The sequence below is a fragment of the Xyrauchen texanus genome, chromosome 33, assembly GCF_025860055.1.
Source record: "Xyrauchen texanus isolate HMW12.3.18 chromosome 33, RBS_HiC_50CHRs, whole genome shotgun sequence".
NCBI classification, from domain to species: Eukaryota; Metazoa; Chordata; class Actinopteri; order Cypriniformes; family Catostomidae; genus Xyrauchen; species Xyrauchen texanus.
This window is the reverse complement of record NC_068308.1, coordinates 14,345,101-14,364,072: the sequence shown is the minus strand read 5'-3', so window position 1 is coordinate 14,364,072 and position 18,972 is coordinate 14,345,101. Positions and strand designations below refer to the sequence as shown.

The 18,972-nt window shown below is 39.5% G+C and overlaps 2 protein-coding genes across 3 annotated transcripts in view; one reads left to right on the top strand and one right to left on the bottom strand.

Moving 5' to 3' along the window:
* Positions 1–7,313, top strand: part of usp22 (ubiquitin specific peptidase 22) — a 47,032-nt gene extending 39,719 nt beyond the window's left edge. For both annotated transcript variants that reach the window (XM_052103372.1, XM_052103371.1), the window contains exons 9-13: positions 51–177; positions 482–573; positions 1,565–1,627; positions 1,719–1,868; positions 4,784–7,313. In XM_052103372.1, the coding sequence (XP_051959332.1) occupies positions 51–177; positions 482–573; positions 1,565–1,627; positions 1,719–1,868; positions 4,784–4,826 (475 nt within the window). In that variant the 3' untranslated portion in view covers positions 4,827–7,313. The remainder of the gene's footprint in view (positions 1–50; positions 178–481; positions 574–1,564; positions 1,628–1,718; positions 1,869–4,783) is intronic.
* A 503-nt stretch (positions 7,314–7,816) lies between these two features.
* LOC127626405 (tumor necrosis factor receptor superfamily member 13B) lies at positions 7,817–11,231 on the bottom strand. The gene is made up of 4 exons (XM_052102144.1): positions 10,753–11,231; positions 10,270–10,386; positions 8,290–8,538; positions 7,817–8,165 (listed from the first exon to the last, which is right to left on the bottom strand). The coding sequence occupies exons 1-4, from the start codon at positions 10,865–10,867 to the stop codon at positions 7,912–7,914; spliced, it is 735 nt and encodes a 244-aa protein (XP_051958104.1). The 5' UTR covers positions 10,868–11,231; the 3' UTR covers positions 7,817–7,911.
* Between the last annotated feature and the right edge of the window lie 7,741 nt (positions 11,232–18,972).

The window sequence follows — 18,972 nt, the reverse complement described above, 5'->3', positions numbered from 1 at the left end:
ATGATTTTGGATCATACAGGCTGTCACTGACTCAACTTTCTGCATTGCAGGTTCACTCGACCTGAACACTTAGGAAGTAGCGCCAAAATCAAATGCAGTGGTTGTCATAGTTACCAAGAATCCACCAAGCAGCTGACAATGAAGAGACTTCCTATTGTGGCATGCTTCCACCTTAAAGTATATACCTTAAAATATTCTGTGCATTTGCTACTATGTAACTACTCAGACATTTTTTACAAAAATTACACACACTTGGTAATCTTTGTCAAATCCAGCTTGTAGTAGTTCTTCAGAAGTGCTCATTGAAACGTGTGCAATATGCATCAGAAGGTGTGTGGGCGTCTGTATAAGGCTCGACTTCTCTTTTGCCTGTTTTTGTCACTGTAATTCTTACGTGTTTCTTTAAATTCTGTCATCCTTCTCCATATGCTTTATCTGGTTATTGCTCTCATTCCTCTTTTTTTTCCCCCCTTTACTCCAGCGGTTTGAGCATTCAGCAAAGCTCAGGCGGAAGATAACCACCTACGTGTCCTTTCCTCTTGAGCTAGACATGACACCCTTCATGGCCTCCAGGTACAACCTCATTTTTCCTGTCATCATCATAGTCGTCAGTATTTGATGTTTGTTATCAAAGATGACAGCATCCAGAATCATTATCTTCATTATATTTCTGTCAGAGTCAAAATCATTTTAATTCACGTTGAGTACCTTGCCTTGGTGCATTTTGAATCTGTTCAACACATAAACACAAATGAGGGGGAAAAAAGAGCTCAGTATTCCTGACGTGGTCGAAATGGGAAAAATACACAAGTTTTGTTTTGTAGGAATGAGGTTTACTGTCTAAAAATATTATCTACCACTGCTAGTTTGAGTAATTTGTTATGAAGTTGCTGCTCCATTAACAATATATGACAACTTCTCCACCATGCGCATCCATGTGCAAAAGTACATATTATTTGATGTAGCCTTAGAATTACAATTAATGGTTGTATTTCGAAATCTACCTAGCTAAACAGCATTTTTGGGCATTATATGCCAGCTTCCAAAAAAGAGTGTCTCAAATTATATACAGTTGAATTCAGAAGTTTACATACACTTGGGTTCAAGTCATTAAAACACATTTTTTAACCACTACATAGATAGCAAACAATAGTTTTGGCAAGTCGTTTAGGACATCTACTTTGTGCTTTACACAAGTAATTTTTCCAACAGTTGTTTACAGACAGATTGTTTCACTTTTAATTGACTATATCACAATTCCAGCGGGTCAGAAGTTATCTGTAGCATTAAGCAGCTTGGAAAATTCCAGAAAATTATGTCAAGCCTTTGGACCCTGCTCCTAAAGGCCACTGTCCTGCAGAGGTTAGCTCCAACTCTAAACAAAAACAACTGACCATAACATTTTCATATAATCCTGGGGACATTGATGAATTTTCTCAGGTTTGTTTGATCGGGGTTGGAGCTGAACACCGCAGGACATTGGCCTTCCAGGAGAAGGGTTTCCCACCCCTGATTTAGAAAGTCATTTAGCAGCTACATGCTAATGTTTCTGTTTTTCTTGCAGTAAAGAGAGCCGAATGAATGGACAGTATCAACAGCCAGTAGATTCATTAAACAATGATAACAAGTAAGTGGAAGTCTGCTATACTTGCTAATGATTTTAAATATATAAATCTCTGTGAACATTTGCAAACTTCTCTCTCTCTCTCAATGTGCAGGTATTCTCTGTTCGCAGTGGTGAATCATCAGGGCACGTTGGAGAGCGGCCATTACACCACGTTTATCCGCCAGCACAAGGACCAGTGGTTTAAATGTGATGATGCCATTATCACTAAAGCCAGCATTAAAGATGTTCTGGACAGTGAGGGGTCAGTCTGCATTTCAGCTTTCTACATCCATACGTACAGTGGCCCCATAAAGACGCACTTCATTTCTGAATTGCATTAGGTCAAACCAATTGGCAATGACGCTTGCATAAATTTCTTTTTTCAGATTAACTTGCAATTTACTTCTAACCAACTGTTCTCTCCAGGATTTGTAGACCCTGTTTACACCTGGCATTAAGATGATTTTGGATGATCCGATCTCGGGGTGTAAACGGTTTTGTGATCGGATCACCGAAACCACATATAAATGTGGTCAAAAACGCATGTGACCAGATCGCGTTTGAGGTGTAAACACTAATCTGTCCTGTATGCATCCTAGCAGCAATGATCCACCACCCCAACCTGTCAATTAACTGCTGTGCTAAAACAAGAGTTTAAACTTTGCCGTCTACGAGCGGCTTTAAAAAGGAATAATCGTCTGATCTGAAATTTTTAAAAAGCGGATATATCACGAGATCTTCTGGGATCTTCTTTAGTGTGTCTTATATAAACACAGATCACAAGCACGAACATCTGAAGCTCCTTTAATACAGGTAATCCACTAAGCGGCACTGCTGTATCATTACGTTTAGGGAGGATTCTAACTTGGAGGCTTTCAGTCATAATCCCACAGATGGTAGCTTCCCTCGAGTGGCTCCTCAGCCAAGAACAAGCACCAAATGTCTGAACCAGCGGTTCCTCTCATACTGAGCAGGATTACTATTGCAACAACATCATCATCAATAGGGTAAACTGTTCTCTGCCACCTGGATTGAGGTGAGTAACCGTGCCACCACGAGGACCTACTAAGTAGTGGGAATTGGGCATTCCAAATTGGGAGGAAAGGGGATTAAAAAAAAATCAACGTCACTATGAACGCTTGGCCGTCACAAGCCAATTATCCCTGTGGTAACTTTTCTGACACCTCTTGCTTAAAACCCCAAAAGCCAGAAGGATCGTGAGGCCCTGATTTCACAGTCTGTGTTCATACTGAAAATAAAGATCAATGGAGCTTTTGCCGTTCTGCTCCATGGGAGGTTTCTGTCCTTCTTGAGCTCTTAGGATACATGCATTACCGTTTGACAGGTGTACCGCCCCAGTCAAACTCCCCACCTGCAACTGTCACCACTGCAGGTCGCGTCCGTGCCGCAGTGGTGCCAGGCGGTTGATGCCAGAAGCGAGAGCCTGCTGAGGGCTCGGCTTGCCTCTTTGCCTCACCGGGTGAGGAAACGATAAGCTACAATCAAGACCAGGCTTGTTTTTGGAGCTACGGGAATCGACATACGAATTTGGAGCTACGGCAATTTGTCTCCGTGGAATGACAAAGAGGAGAGTTGCCCCCTCTGTGAGGCCCCAATATCGGTTGGGTGCAAGAATGCCCTGGCACAAAGACGATACAGGTGGTGGCATGATCCGGTCCCGCGGAAGCTGGCAGAGATCCTAGAGGTTCTTAGAGTAAAGGCAAACAAAGGCAACCATGCTTCCCAGAGGCAGGGTGATAATTTTGTTAAAAAGGGAGGTGTCGCACTCATTACCTCCTTGAGGCCGAATGTAGTGTTGTGGTTGACTTCGGATAGGAAATAGTAATGATTGATCTTACTTTTCCATGGGAAGAGGGTCTGGAGACAGCCTATGAGAGGAAGAAAATAAAATATGCTGATCTGGCCGCAGAGTGCAGGGAAAATGGATGGAGGACTGCCACCTACCCTGTGGAGGTTGGGTGCTGCGTATTTATGGGAATGTCAATGCAGCACCTATTTAGAGACATTGGATTTTTAGGAGCAGCTTTAAAAATGTCTTTGAAGGAATTGATTGGCAGAGGAAGCTGAGAAAAGGAGCTTCTGGCTAAGGTTAAGAAGGAAGGGCAAAGTGGGAGGTTCAGAAGTAGGAAACTGGGGAATAGGGAACCTGGGAGATATGTGATTCGGGCTCACCTGACCACATGTAATCGGATCATCCGAGATGCATCTTAATACCAGATGGAAACGGGATCTTAATGGATTTATGAAATCAGTTCCCCTCAAGTTTGTATACAAGTTCATCGTATTAACATAACGTACATGTTCCACTAACATTTGGCAACCAGAGAGTTCCCAAATACTTTGTTTTAATTGTCTAATTGATTTATTATATAAAAGAAATTATCATTTACTTTTCATAGTAAAACATTTTTTCAATACTATTCATTTGTCTTTTAAAAGTTAAGCAATTAGCAAAAAGTTATTTTGTATCTAATGCAATGACATTCATACATATAATTTTTTTATTATTATTATTGGAATTAAGTGTCTAAATACTTTTTGAGGCTACTGTAATACTTTTAACATGAAAAGAAAACTTAAAAAGCAAATAAGTGTTTTTGGATATATATATATTAGATTTAACACGTTAATTCAGTGCGATTTAAATTTTATTAAAAAAATGTACGCAATTAATCACAATGGCGCCGGACCGTAATAAGGAAGATTCCTGAGAAATGCAAGCTTGTAGTATCACCAGTTTACTCCAGAGGGCAGTAATTGAAATTTCAGCTGTTTGGCAATGCGCAGATTATACAGTGAACAAAACAACCCTCCAGCAGCAGCACAACACAAAAATGCATTACGTTCTTGCGTTCAAAACACTTGGAGTGCAATGTTATGAGGGGCTTTCTCGGCTAATATTTATATATGCGATTAACCATGATGAATTAATCGGGACACCGTGTAATTCATTCGATTAAAAATGAATCGATTGACAGTGTGTGTATATGTGTATATGTGTGTGTGTGTGTGTGTGTGTGTGTGTGTGTGTGTGTGTGTGTGTGTGTGTGTGTGTGTGTGTGTGTATAAAAAATATTCACATATACATAAAAAGTAAAATATTGTTTTTATTCAGCTAGCCAGTTGTTCATAATAACATGTTTTCCATTTTTGCAGGTACTTGTTATTTTACCATAAACAGTTTCTAGAATATGAATAATCCCCAAATCCAGAAGTGGTCCGAGTCACAAGCTGTGAAGAAAGATCATATGAGTGGAGGCGGGGTGGACAGCAGAAAGGAGCATTAACCACCTGGCTTGACACTTGTTCATCCCAGGAGAGCTGTTAAAAGAAATAAAAATGCAGCCTTTCTAACAAAATCAAAATAAGAAATTGAAGAAAAAAATACACTGCTAAACCAATCTGCACTGAGCAACCGGAGCATACTTGACAGAAAGAGGAGGCGGCGGTGTTCGAGAAGATGGAGAGACCTCCGTCTGTTCTCTTTTCTCTCACTACAAACGGAGGACACAAACTGATATCTCATCACCTTGTTCTTAAAGGGATAATTCATCCAAAAAATGAAAATGACTTTCTTGCTTCTGTGGAACACATTTACTTTCTGTACAGTTCAAATGAATGGTAACTGAGGCTAACATTATCGTTTTGCATTCCACAGAAGAAATAAAGGTTTCGAACAACATGAAAATAAATGACATAAGTTTCATTTTTGGGTGAACTATCCCTTTAAACTGCACAATCTCTTTTTCACTTTTAGTTATGTATTTCTCCTCAGTTTTCACAAAGAATATGAAAAGTTCACATACTGCAGTCCCATTTTCTCATCCTCAAATTATGTTTCTAGAAATATATGAGGGAAAAATTCCTTTTCTTTAATTTCGTAGTATGCATTATTGATGTACTGAAAGCAAAAGAAGGAAAGAGGTATTATGGACTGTAACTCAAACTTATATTGTCGTTTGGTGTTTAAGTTTGAAAATACTGTCAGTGTCGAGCACTTTTTTTTATTCAGAAGAGTGTCAACTCTCTCTCTGCCCTCATTTTGTTCTTTTTCTTTTGGTTGAGGGCTGAAAATGTATCTCACACACACACACACATATATATATTTTTTTATAAGTCATTCATTTCTTGTTTACGTGTCCTATATCCCCATGAACCAATTTTATTCTCTTTTATGTGCTGTATGTCTTCTAAATGAATTGAAAGAAGGTATTTCTGTGAGAAGTATAGCTTTGTTGCATCTGGAGTTCTTTTTGTTAACATGAAAAGTAAAAGGTTTCAGTTGCTGATATGTTGTACAGGTTTGGTTGTGAAGGCTTGTGTCATGTTTCTGATGCAAGATTTTTCTTTCTTTTCATGTGATGCCTGTTGCCACCAAGGCTTGATTCAACAGTGTTATCCTCAGCCACATGTTGCTACAGTTGAGTGTGTGTGTGAGAGTGCATGTATGCATATTCGTGTACACACCAGTGTATATGTGTACTACCTAAGCGTGTGTGCGCATGCAGGTATGTGGGCACCTGTGTGATGGTGGTGTTAATGTGTGTGTGTGTGTGTACTGAATCAGTACTCAAACTTGGCATGCCGTTTAAACTGGATGCTAAAAGACTTTGGGGAGGATTTTATAAATGTTAATTATGTATCTATGTATAGTATGTAAAACAATTCATGCAACAAAAAAAAAAGAAATAGTGGAAATAAAATGCTGTGTTGTCTGTTTTGCTCTCTGGGCTAGAACAGCCTATCACTAAGTACTAAGAAACACCAGATTTCTGCATATACTATATTTCGGCTTCATAGGATGAAAGGATTTTTTCTTTCAGTATTTTTAAATAGAATGGTTTTTATCTATTCTTTCTCAATTAATTTCAGCTCTTTAAAACTTGCATTTCAAAATGCTCTTTGTTTTGTTCAAGTTTTTAACATATTCTGCCTTCATCTCTTAACCTCATATTGTTTTTAAAGAAATTTTTCAGAAAAGAGTCAAGTTAGGTTACCGAAAGCAGCCACACAAAGGGAAGCAAATGAAATGTGCACTTCTATAGAGCCCAAGGTTTCCACAAGTAAAAAAGTTGGTTCATTTTCTACACAGATACATTTTTTTAGATATAAGGTGGTCTTTAAACCTCTCAATAAAGTTTTGAGAGCTTTGAGGTTTAAAACAATGTGTATCATTCCGAAGAAGCCACAAAACCATATAATTGCAATGTTATTTAAAAAACAATTCATTTTATTCCTAAATTCCTGGTAAAATACTACATTACCCACAATCCTAAAGCAAGACCACAATCAGAGAAGTCACTTTTACCACAGAAACCAGAATTGAGTTTAATGTAGAGATTGGCTGATATATCGGTTTTACCGATTAATTGGTCCTGATAGTTGCTTTTTGGAACTAACGGTTATCTGCAAAAGTCAACAGTCAAGTATTTTTTTCTTTATTCCTCCATGGCCAAAGTGAGAAGCGATTGCGGTAAATGTACTATTGATGACTTACTGCTCATACAGTATTTGTCTAGCCCATATAACAATTTTTACTACTTTATAGTTTTATTATAATATGTTGTAGATGATTTGAATGCATGTTTATTTTCCCTTGTGTGTTTGTGTGAGTTGGAAGCACAAACATTTCAAAATAAGAGTCCCCGGTGTGTTTCGTGCTTGTTTATGATTAAAAGTTCTGCTTTATGCACCAAATCTTCGTTATTATTTGGATTTTGGTTGCACAACAAGCACACATTTGTCCATCACCTTACTGTTGTTAACGGTATCCTCAAAATCCACTATTGGTCGACCTCTAGTTTAAAAGTACTGAACGCTGCATGCCCACTCCCACAAAGCATTGTTAATGACTTAAATGAGTCAGGCCATGTACACACTGATACATTTTTGGTTAACGCATTGATTTCGCATTTTACCATCATTGATCATTGGATTGCCATTCGCAATGCTTTATGGGATAAGTAGTTAATTCCTTCACATACTCAGTCTTGTAGGCCTACCTTTTTTTTTTAAATGCTGTGATTAATTTCAGAACTGACTTTGATTTGAGGCTTAGAACTTTTTATTGAAGTTTTTTTTTTTTTTTTAACCAATACCAATTAAAAAGATTGCATTCTCTTTTGCATCATCTTGAATATAACATTTATTAAAACTAAAATAGGGTTAAGTTTCCATAGGAATTCTGAATTACATGTGCAGAACATGTTTGCTATGGCTATAGCCAACAAGTGTCATTGATTGATGCAGAAACATGCTCATGTATGAATGCCTGACATTATTATTTAAATGCTTGTTTGTGTAGGTGAACATATAATCCTGAAGGATCTGGTCTTATCATAATTTGCATTGACTGTATGATTGGCCAGCCCGTTTTCATGGCGATTGCTGTTCTGGCACTGGTCAGCCTGCTGATAAAGCATGTGTGGCGCCCTCGTGTGGCCAGAGAAGCAATAAACACATGTCTCAGTCGCCTTCGGCCTGTCCTGATTCACACTGCCCTCCTGAGACACATCCTCAGCCCGAGCCATCAGGGAATCTGAAATAAGGAGCAGTTTTTATTTTCCTAACAATAATGCTGTAGCAGTGCTATGGTAGTTGCCCGTATGAGATGGTAACACCATGGTCCTACTTTGATATATACAGGGTATGTAACTATTCACCTTTAGATGACTGTCCATGTTTGTTTGGTTGCTGGTTCTTCGTGTCCTCCAGCTGCTGGTGGCCCTTTGCTCTCTTCAGCAGGACCAGTATGGCAGCAGTGAGTGTACACATGAGCACAACGATGCACATGCCCAACATAGAGTACAGGAGCGCCTCAGAGTACAGCTCTGCTCGGGAAACTGAGCGCCCTCTTGTGGTGAACAGAGACACACCAATAGGCCTCTGCGTCACGGCCGCTGCATCTGTGCCTGCATGATAGATGTGTATAGTTATTATCGTATGCACAGGGACCATATTAAGTTTTAAATATGAAGACCTAAAATTAAATTGCTGTATTAACAAAATGTAAATAAAAGAGGTTTGGTGAAAAAAGTAATGCATACCATAACAGGATATGGTTTTAAAACAACCACTAAATTCATGTTTTTTTATTTATTTAATTATACATGTACAGACTTGTAACTAAACTGACTGAATGATTATCATTTAGTCATAAATGCTGATATTTAATGCCTAGCTCATCTTAACTGTTAAGAGGGAATTCTGCACTAATTTTCTTTCCCTTTCATTAGAATATAACTAATTGCTTTTTTTCTGAACATATGACAAATATCTGAAATCATAATTGTGTTAATTATCCATAAATATAATAATATTATTATAAACTGGGGCTGTAAATCAATTTCAAATTTTTATGTAAATAATTACATGACACATGATCAATATTTATAATCAATATTTGCATAGAAAGGCCCCCAATAAAAATTATTCAATAATTAATTATTAAATAATTATAAATGACTATATTGAAATAATTATCAATATAATAGGTTAATTAGTCTATATCAATTAAAATACATTAGATAATTGTAGCAGATGACTAAAGAATATTAACTACACATAAAAAGTAACTTTAGAAGGCAATAAATTGTTTCCATATTTCCATATAAGTCAGTCTGTCCAAGGTATAATATTTTCTAAGGACCGGTCTATGTATGATTTTTTTTATGGAAAAATTTGCAGAAAATGTTCCTTCACCCTGAAAGATGTCACTGAAACAAGTGTCCTGAGATATCTCACCATAACAGCACTAGACTGTGACAAACAAAAATGTCACCGTGGGCCGCGGACACATTCTTTGATCAGCCAATCGGAAGACTTTGACGTGCTTTCTGCCTGTCAATCCTTTTACACGTCCCCATAGTGTAGTAGATGAAGCGGGACATTTACAGTTGGTTTACATTAAGATTCATAACAGTTGTCACCTGAGGGCGCTATTTTAATATTATTGTGTTTGACAACCGTGATGAGTGAGAATGTGACCGTCTCAACGTTATCTTTGGAGGGCGGTGTTTTGGAAAGAAGGGGCGTGTCTAATTTAACAGCACAGTCTCATGGAAGTCTAAAATCATTTACAGCACCTTTAAATGCAGTTTGAAAAGTCTCGAAGCCCATGTATTCGGAGAAGTGCTCCGTAAAGCTGTGTTGAAATGGACAGCGCGTTCTCATCTTGTGCTGTCTGCTGTCAGTGTAGTTTGTTACTTGTACAGTTGCGCGTTGCCTTTAAAGCTGGAGTTGCGCTTACTTCCCCCTGCTGACTGACACTCGCAAAAACACGAAGGTGGTACTTCACGCTTGAATTGCTCCGATGATAGAAATTAATTTATTAATATTTTTTTATGAAATGAATCACATTGATTTAACACGTTAAATCAACATGTTGATTTGATAGTTATAATTGATATGTAAAATAAGACTTATGTGACTATGTGAATTGTAAAAATCCCCAAAATTAGTCAGGTATCTGAAAATAAGGTCTGCTCAGTGTATAAATTGAAATGTAAGGTTTGACTCATTAATCTGTCATGAGTCAAATGAAGACATGTATCTGCTCTCCATCTGTCTGTCTGTCTGTCTACTAAAGTGCTTCTCTGACACTTCCTGTGCATGTCGTCTCACTGTATTTAGGCTTTACTCACTCTTGCAGGCTTCTGAGCATGCTGATGGGTGACTGCCACACAGCTCTGAGCACTTAAAACACTTCTTCAGCAGCGTGTCGTAGAACTGGCCGGACACAGCTTTGCATCTCCATCTCACTGCGCAATGTAGTGCAATACATTTAAAACTTAATATATGCATTGAACTAGTTTTAATAAATACATATGAGGAAAGAAATGGCCTGTGTTGGCATTAAGATCTATCTACAGAATCTGTGACACATAGGCACTTACGAAATAAGTCCAAGAGACAAATGATTGCCCTGAAAGCTTCCAATGTTAATGCATTGCTGTATATTTGATTTTTGTTGCTTTTACACACTAAAGGAAGGGTCAAAATTATTGTCTGTGGTATTGAACAGCATTCCACAGATGCTCTAATGATGTATTAACTTGTGTTTATTCTGGAATATCCCTTAATCTTCAATAGGTATGCATAAGTATGCAGTTTGTTCTGTAACTTACCGCAGTATTCTGAGCAGCGTTTGAGAATATCAGGTTCATGACAGACCATGCTGCAGGGCACACACTTCTGCACCAGCATATCCAAGTACTGCCCTTCTGGGCAACTTTGCACCATTCTCTAGCACCTGACAAATACCTGCATGTACAGTCCATCCACATACTAACAATTACCATATTAAACACATTATTGAATTAGCATTTCTTATAACAATCACTTCTGCTCTAGTGTAGTCACTAGATTAAAAGATAAATAACAGTTAAATAGAAAAACAAATAGTGAAAAGTCAGTTTTAATACTATATTGAATATTATATTCCTGATTACTTTCATAAATGTTGCCCTTTTCCACTACAAAGACCAACAGGACAAACCAACATACAGTCGAAACAAAGCAGAAACAAACCTACAGAGACAAGAATGATCAAAATGAACTTATTTTAGTTTCTCATGCACAATCTTGGTCTATAGTCTCTCATATTCATGGTACTCCATCACACAAACAGGTTAATCTTGAAATGAATAACGGCATTTATGAGTATGGACGTACAAACAGAAGTTTCGTCAACACGATTCAATTGATTCAATAAAACTTTATCACCTGTAATTATTAAAACAATGTATGTACATTGTAATGTGTTATGTATTATGTTCTGTTAGGATTATTTGAATTAGTTAAATATTATATGTGAATCTGTACGTACTAGTATTCATGCACATAATAAGTATATTTAATGCTCTCTATATAGGTTACATTAGCGAGAACTTACCTTGAGTGAGAATGGCGACAGTGGGAATCTTGAGTTTAGATTTCTGTGCGTGTGGGTACTATTTGTACTGGCAGGTGATTTGAATATAACCACACTGAGTCCCATGACAATACACTGCTTCAGCTGAATTTTGTTTTCATTTATTTTTTGATTGCAAGCTTTTGATTGCACTGATGCTGTGGTTTATTAAAGGTATAGATCACCAAAAAATGAAAGTTCTTTCATCATTTACTCACCCTCATGTCATCCCAGATGTGTATGACTTTCTTTCTTCTGCTGAACACAAATGAAGATTTTCAGAAGAATATTTCAGCTCTGTAGGTCCATACAATGCAAGTGAATAGTGGCCAGAACTTTGAAGCTCCAAAAATCACATAAAAGCAGCATACAATTAATCCATTAATTGGATTAACTCCAGTGGTTAAATCCATATTTTCTGAAGCACTATGATAGGTCTGGATGAGAAACAGATCAATATTTAAGTCCTGTTTTTAGTAAAAACAAATGATCCTCCCTGCCCAGTAGCTGGCAATATGCACGAAGAATGTGAATGCCAAAAACAAAAGATGAATGTGAAAGTGAAAGTGGAGATTGATAGTAAAAAAGGATTTAAATATTGATCTGTTTCTCACCACACCTATCATATTGCTTCAGAAGACATGGATTTAATCTGTTGATACACAATCCTCCCGTACGCGGTAGTGACGTCACTCTGCTTACATTTATAATTTACCGTCTATAAATGTAATTTATGTTAACAAATTCTACATCTTTTCAAAGGTCTAAGGGTTCAACATTGATATCCGATCTCTGTTTCATGATAGCAATGCTCTAGGAACAGCAATTTAGTTATTTTTGTCTGGAGTACAAATGAAAACAATATAAAAACGGGACATCATACCTTTGTTATGAAAACGCAGTCGCCAGATGAATCAAGTTCACAACACTTGGGTCAATCGTCCATGTCAAGCGTTCATTGACAAACATCCAATAGCACTTTTTGTCCATAAAAGTGATAAATCTGGGAAATATTGATATATTCTCCATTGTTTACATCTCGCCTGAAAGATTTACCCTTCATCATTGTTCTTCAACACACTATGCAATCTGAGCATCATTCATATTGTAAATCTGTATATTATCTTATATATTAGAGTCTCGTAAACAAAATGAGCATGTCTCCAAAGTCTATTTTTAAAAATGCGGCGTAGTTTAATTCATAATAGCCGAGCAGTGCAGTCAGATTTTGTGTCGTCTTGAAAGGCGGAGCCTTAATTTTAAAAAACACAGGCAGCGATTTTACAGCGAAAAAGCTTGCAGGAACCTAATTTTGTTAGATCATCTTCAAATTTGAAACGTAACTTCTTTAGACTTGTGGCTTTGAGAACATTGTATTTCTGGGTTGTCTTGGTACTTTTATTATTGTTTTTTTAGATTATAAAAACATGTTCAGCACAAAATATTTCCATTACTATAAACTTCAGCTTCTCTAACTTAAAAAAAACAACATATATTAATTCTGAAACTTGGGAAATAAAGCCCAAAGTGTCTTTCAAAAGATACTACAACTGTGTCCATACTACAAAGGGTCCAGTAAATACAACCATTTAAGTTCAGGTATGTCATTTTCATGGTTTGTGCTCAAAAAGGAGGTGCACATCAACAAGTTAACCACTGGAGTCTTATGGAGTGCTTTTATGCTGCAATTATATGATTTTTGGAGTTTTAAAATTTTGGACCTACAGAGCAGAGATATTCTTCTAAAAATCTTCATTTTTGTTCAGCAGAAGAACAAAAGTCATACACATCTGGGATGTCATGAGGGTAAATGATGAGAAAATTATGAATTGTGTTAATGTTTATTTGATTGTATTTTTTAAATTATGATTAATCACTAAATTAACATGGTAAATTGTCAAGCCTATTTGTGTAATAAAATAAAAAGCAAATTTTTCAGTTTTTCAGTGCTACAGAACAAACCTGACAAATGCCAGACACACGATGTTTGTGTTTTAAGTAATAGTGATACTTTTATTCTTGTACATGTGCATGAAATTTAATTCTAAAGAAAATGTAAAACAAATGATCTTCCGGCTGAATGCACTAATGCTGTAACATGAACTAAATGACTAGATAAACTCAGGGGGAGAGAAGTTATTCACATTAAGCTGTACAGATGACTTTAAAAGGGTGTTAAATGAAGATGCATTATTCTCCAGGGACACATCATTCATGTTTATGTTTCTGGTCTATTATCTACAGATGATTTTTTCCAGTCATTAAATTCATCTTCTAATTGTTCATTTTTATCATGTCAACATGATATTTATAGGGAGAACAATGAGCTGAAGGCTCTAAGGTTTTAATTTGAGTGTTAAAAAGGCAACTTGTGTTTTGCAACTTCAAGAGAGCAAACATGCATCTGTGTTGTACTTCATTTAAGTTGTTTCTTTATTTCTTTTATATCATTTCCTTAATCATACATATATCATATTATACATACATTTTTACTTTTCATTTTTGTAATATTTTTCACAATTTCAAAGTTGTGAAGCAGGAATTTTCCATTGTCTTTGCTTGGTATAATAACACTTGTTGAGTTTGTGCTGATCAGATGAAGTCGGACTTGCTAAGACACAGCAAAGATTACTCAATAAATTCTGCTAATTTTTGCCATAACTTCGCCTCTTGCCTTCTGCTATTCCCATGTTGACCATACAATGCAAATAAATGGTGGTCAGAACTTTGAAGCTCCAAAAAGCACATAAAACAGCATAAAAGTAATCCAAAAGACTCCAGTGGATAAATACATGTTTTTAGAAGGGATATGATACATCTGGGTGAGAAACAGATCGATATTTAAGCCCAATATTCGATTTTTTTTTAGTATAAATCTCCACTTTCACATTAGTTTTATATATTGCCACCTACTGGGCAGGGAGGAGAATTTATAGTAAAATAAACAATTTAAATATGAATCTATTTCTCACCCACACCTGTTATATCACTTCAGAAGAATTAGACTTAACCACTGGAGTCATATGGATTACTTTTATGCTGCCTTTATGTGCTTTTTGGACCTTCAAAGTTCTGGACACCATTCACTTGCATTGTATGGACCTACAGAGCTGAAATATTCTTCTAAAAATCTTAAATTGTGTTCAGCAGAAGAAAGAAAGTCACACACATCTGGGATGGCACGAGGGCGAGTACACGATGAGATAATTTTCATTTTTGGGTGAACTATCCCTTTAACATACGCTATTGATGTCAACGAGTTTTGGATATCAGACAGAACTCTGACATTTGGACATCCTTGGACAGAGAGAGAGGTCTGATAAAGAAACTGGATCTAACGGGGCCAAAAATACGGCAATGGAATGAGTCATTTTGCTTTGTTAAACCTGAAACTAAGCACACACATACTTGCACCTGCAATTCTTTTAAATAGATCTCAAGTAGACCAAACGCACAAGTGTGTTTCGTAGACAACCTACAGAAACCTTCGAAAACCTATTCAAATAGGCAACAGGAAAGAGTGGAGTCAGAATAGGTGACCATGACATTGCAGTCAGTGCAGTTGTCACTGGAGCTCACAGTTTTTGGAGCAGTGAAGCTGAACCGAAAAGACAGATGGTAGCTTGGGGCAGGAAGAGCACACTCAATATTCAACACCTGTTGACTCAAACCAACAGTAATGTCCTCGTTTTGTATACATGATGAATTCATTAATGTCTTTTGTTTCATTGTGTGTCAGCCAAAGAGAAATACTGGACATGCAGTTTACATGTAATGTGTCATCAAGGTTCTATTACATGGTACAGTGGGATTTTGTGTGATGTTAAAGGTATTTCTTTTTGATAATGTTACAGTACATTTATAACTGTCCGTATTCTTTATATTGGCCAAGTGTGAGTCCTTTACAACAATCAACCTTTGTGGATTCAAAGTGCATGTTTTGTTAGTTAGTACACAGAATTTTCTTATAAAGACACAAAAGATGGAAATTAATTCAATGATATAATAGCATTATTAATATAAAATAATTAAGAATCTGAATGTACCTTTTAAACCTGAACACAAATAATATAACACACACACACACACACACACACACACACGTGGATGGATGGATGATTGATAGATAGACGGATTGACAGACAGACAGACAGACAGATAGATAAATAGATGATGGATGGATGGATGGATAGATAGATGATGGATGGATGATAGATAGATGGATGGATGATAGATAGATGATGATGGATGGATGATTGATGGATGGATGATAGATGGATGGATAGATAGATAGATCAACAGATAGATGGATGGATGGATGATAGATAGATGGATGGATGATAGATAGACGGATGGACAGACAGACAGATAGATAGATGATGGATGGATGATAGATAGATGATGGATGGATGATAGATAGATAGATGGATTGGTGGATGGATGGCAGATAGATAGATTTTACATTCAGAATGTCTTTATGGACTCTGTGCTGCATTTATTAATCATTTGCCTCTGTTTACTGACATTTTTTTCACTGGCAGTACAGTAATTGCAAAAAAAAAAAAAAAATTAAGCTTTGTTCACACGTTAGCCTTTATTTGTTTGGTAAATTAATGCAATGCATTTCATTTTTGTCAATAACAACGAGCAGGATATATCTGCAGGAAGGCAGAGGTCCAAACAGGGGCAGGAACTCCAATCCATCAGCAAAGATATAGAGAGCCCCTACCCCTTTCTAACCCTAACCCTAACCCTAAACTTAACCCTGAGTGTAAGTGATGCCCCCCTTTGGAGTAACTCAGCCCCCTTTTGGAGATCCCGCCCTAATTGGAGGTCTCCGGTGTTCAAAAGTGTTCTGTTTCTGAGATTTTCGGTTGCACTGGGCGGAGCATACATGACTATTCATGAGTTTCCAGTTTCTTGTTAAAGATACACTAAACATATTAGTGCCTGCTTAGATTACAATGGAAAAAAAAAAAAACAATGTTTTCGGAGAGGTGATTCCGCTTCAGCATCAAACGCATTTAAGACTAACTGTTCATCTTTTCACAACAATTTATTAGATTGTGCATGCACTAATATGTTCAGTGTCGCTTTAAAAAAAACAGGAAACTCATGAATATTCATGTGTGATCCATCCAGTGCAACTGAAAATCTCAGAAACCGAAAATTTCAGAATACCGGCCTACAGCTTTACCTACTTAATAACAACACTGAAAAAGGTTCGGCATGTACTTGATCACACGTTTTTCCACAACTGTCTATAATCACAGATCACGAACATGATGTTTAATTGTTACGAATGGTGTGGAAGCAGGACATGACAGACGAGAGGTGCGGATCCAAACGCGGTTTTATTAAATAAGAGGAACACAAAACACTGGAACAAAAATAAACGGTCCACGATGGGAAAATGAAATAAACACACGAACAATCAAACAAGGGAACAAGAGCAGGCATAAAACATTGGAAACATGGAACATAACATACAACGATCGACAAACAAACAGCGGAAAGGCAGGGTTTAAATACACAAGGAACAAACAAGGGAATGAGGGACACCTGGAGGAAACAATCAAGGGAACACCAATCATAAAAATGAACTACAGAAAACCAAACAGGAACTAAACTAAACTTCAACATAAAAGCATAAAACAAAAGACAACAGTGAACATGACAGTAATCCCCCCTCAAAGGATCGGATTCCAAACAATCCTAAAACAAAAAACAAAATACAAAAACCCACAAAAACAACATGAGGACACCAGGGGCAAACAGACAGTCCAAGTGGGCACAAGGGGCAGGCAGACAGACCAGGGGGGCACGATGGGCAGACAGACTGTCCAAGGGGGCACAAGGGGCAGGAGGGCAGTCCAAGGGGGCACAGAGGGCAGGCAGGAAGTCCAAGGGGCAGGGACAGGTTTAGGAGGCCAGGAAGGTGGCCACAGGGCAAGGACCGATCTGGGTGGCCTGGGAGTGACCACTGGGGAAGCGGGTGGAGCCGTGTGATGCGGGGCCAAGGAGGGCTTCTGAGGCGGAGCAATCGAGGACTTGGGTGGCGGTGCCGAAGGAGGCGTAGGCAGGGCCGCAGGAGACCCTGGGGGCGGAGCCGAGGGAGGCCAGGGCGTAGAAGGCTCAGAAGGCGGGGCTGAGGGAGGCTCTGGAGGCTCAAGCGGTGGAGCCGAGGGAGGCTCACGAGGCGGAGCTGAGGAAGACTTCGTGGGTGGAGCTGAGGAGGGCCTCGGAGGTGGAGCCGGGAGAGGCGCGGGAGGCGAAGCCGTAGGAGACTTGGGAGGCGGCGAAGGAGGCATAGGCAGGGCCGTGGAAGGCTCAGGAGGTGGAGCCGAGGGAGGCGGAACCACGGAAAGCTCAGGAGGCGGAGCCGTGGGAGGCTCAGGAGGCGGAGCCGAGGGAGGCGGAACCATGGAAAGCTCTGGAGGCTCAGGAGGTGGAGCCGTAGGAGGTTCGGGAGGCGGAGCCATAGGAGGTTCGGGGAGAAGAGCCGTAGGATGCTCTGGAGGCGGAGCCCTAGAAGGCTCTGGAGTCCCTGGGAGCAGAGCCGTAGGATGCTCGGGAGGCAGAGCCGGAGGAGGCTCGGGGAGAAGAGCCGTAGGATGCTCGGGGAGAAGAGCCGTAGGAGGCTCTGGGGGCGGAGCCCTAGAAGGCTCTGGAGTCTCTGGGAGCAGAGCCGTAGGAGGCTCTGGAGTTTCTGGGAGCAGAGCCGTAGGAGGCTCTGGAGGCGGAGCCGAAGGCGGCTCTGGGAGAAGAGCCATAGGATGTTCTGGAGGTGGAGCCCTAGAAGGCTCTGGAGTCTCTGGGAGCAGAGCCGTAGGAGGCTCGGGAGGCTCAGGAGGCGGAGCCGTGGAAGGCTCGGGAGGCTTGAGGGGCGGAGCCCTGGGAGGCTCGGGAGGCTTGAGGGGGGGAGCCCTGGGAGGCTCGGGAGGCTTGAGGGGGGGAGCCCTGGGAGGCCCGGGAGACTCGAGGGGCGGAGCCCTGGGAGGCCCGGGAGGCTTGAGGGGCGGAGCCCTGGGAGGCTCGAGAGGCTTGAGGGGCAGAGCCCTGGAAGGCTCGAGAGGCAGAGCCCTGGAAGGCTCGATGGCTGAAGACTCGATGGCTCGACAGGGATGGCTGAAGGGTCTCCACTGTGGGTGGTGAGGTAGGATCCTCCTCAGCAACGCCCACAGTGAGTGGTGAGCCGCACACCAGTAAGGTCTCCTCAAGGAAGTCGCAGAGAGTCCAGCCGCGCGTGTCCTGTGGCAACCGCTCCTTCAAGGAAGCGTTCAAATTACCCCTGAAGAAGGCCACCAGGGCTGAGTCCGGGAAGTCCGAGACGCTCGCCAGCTCGAGGAAGACGCTAATGGGGTCTTCAATCAGACGGTCTTCTTGTCTTAGGCTGAGTAGGAGCAAGTTAGCCCGTTGAACCGCTGGATCCATA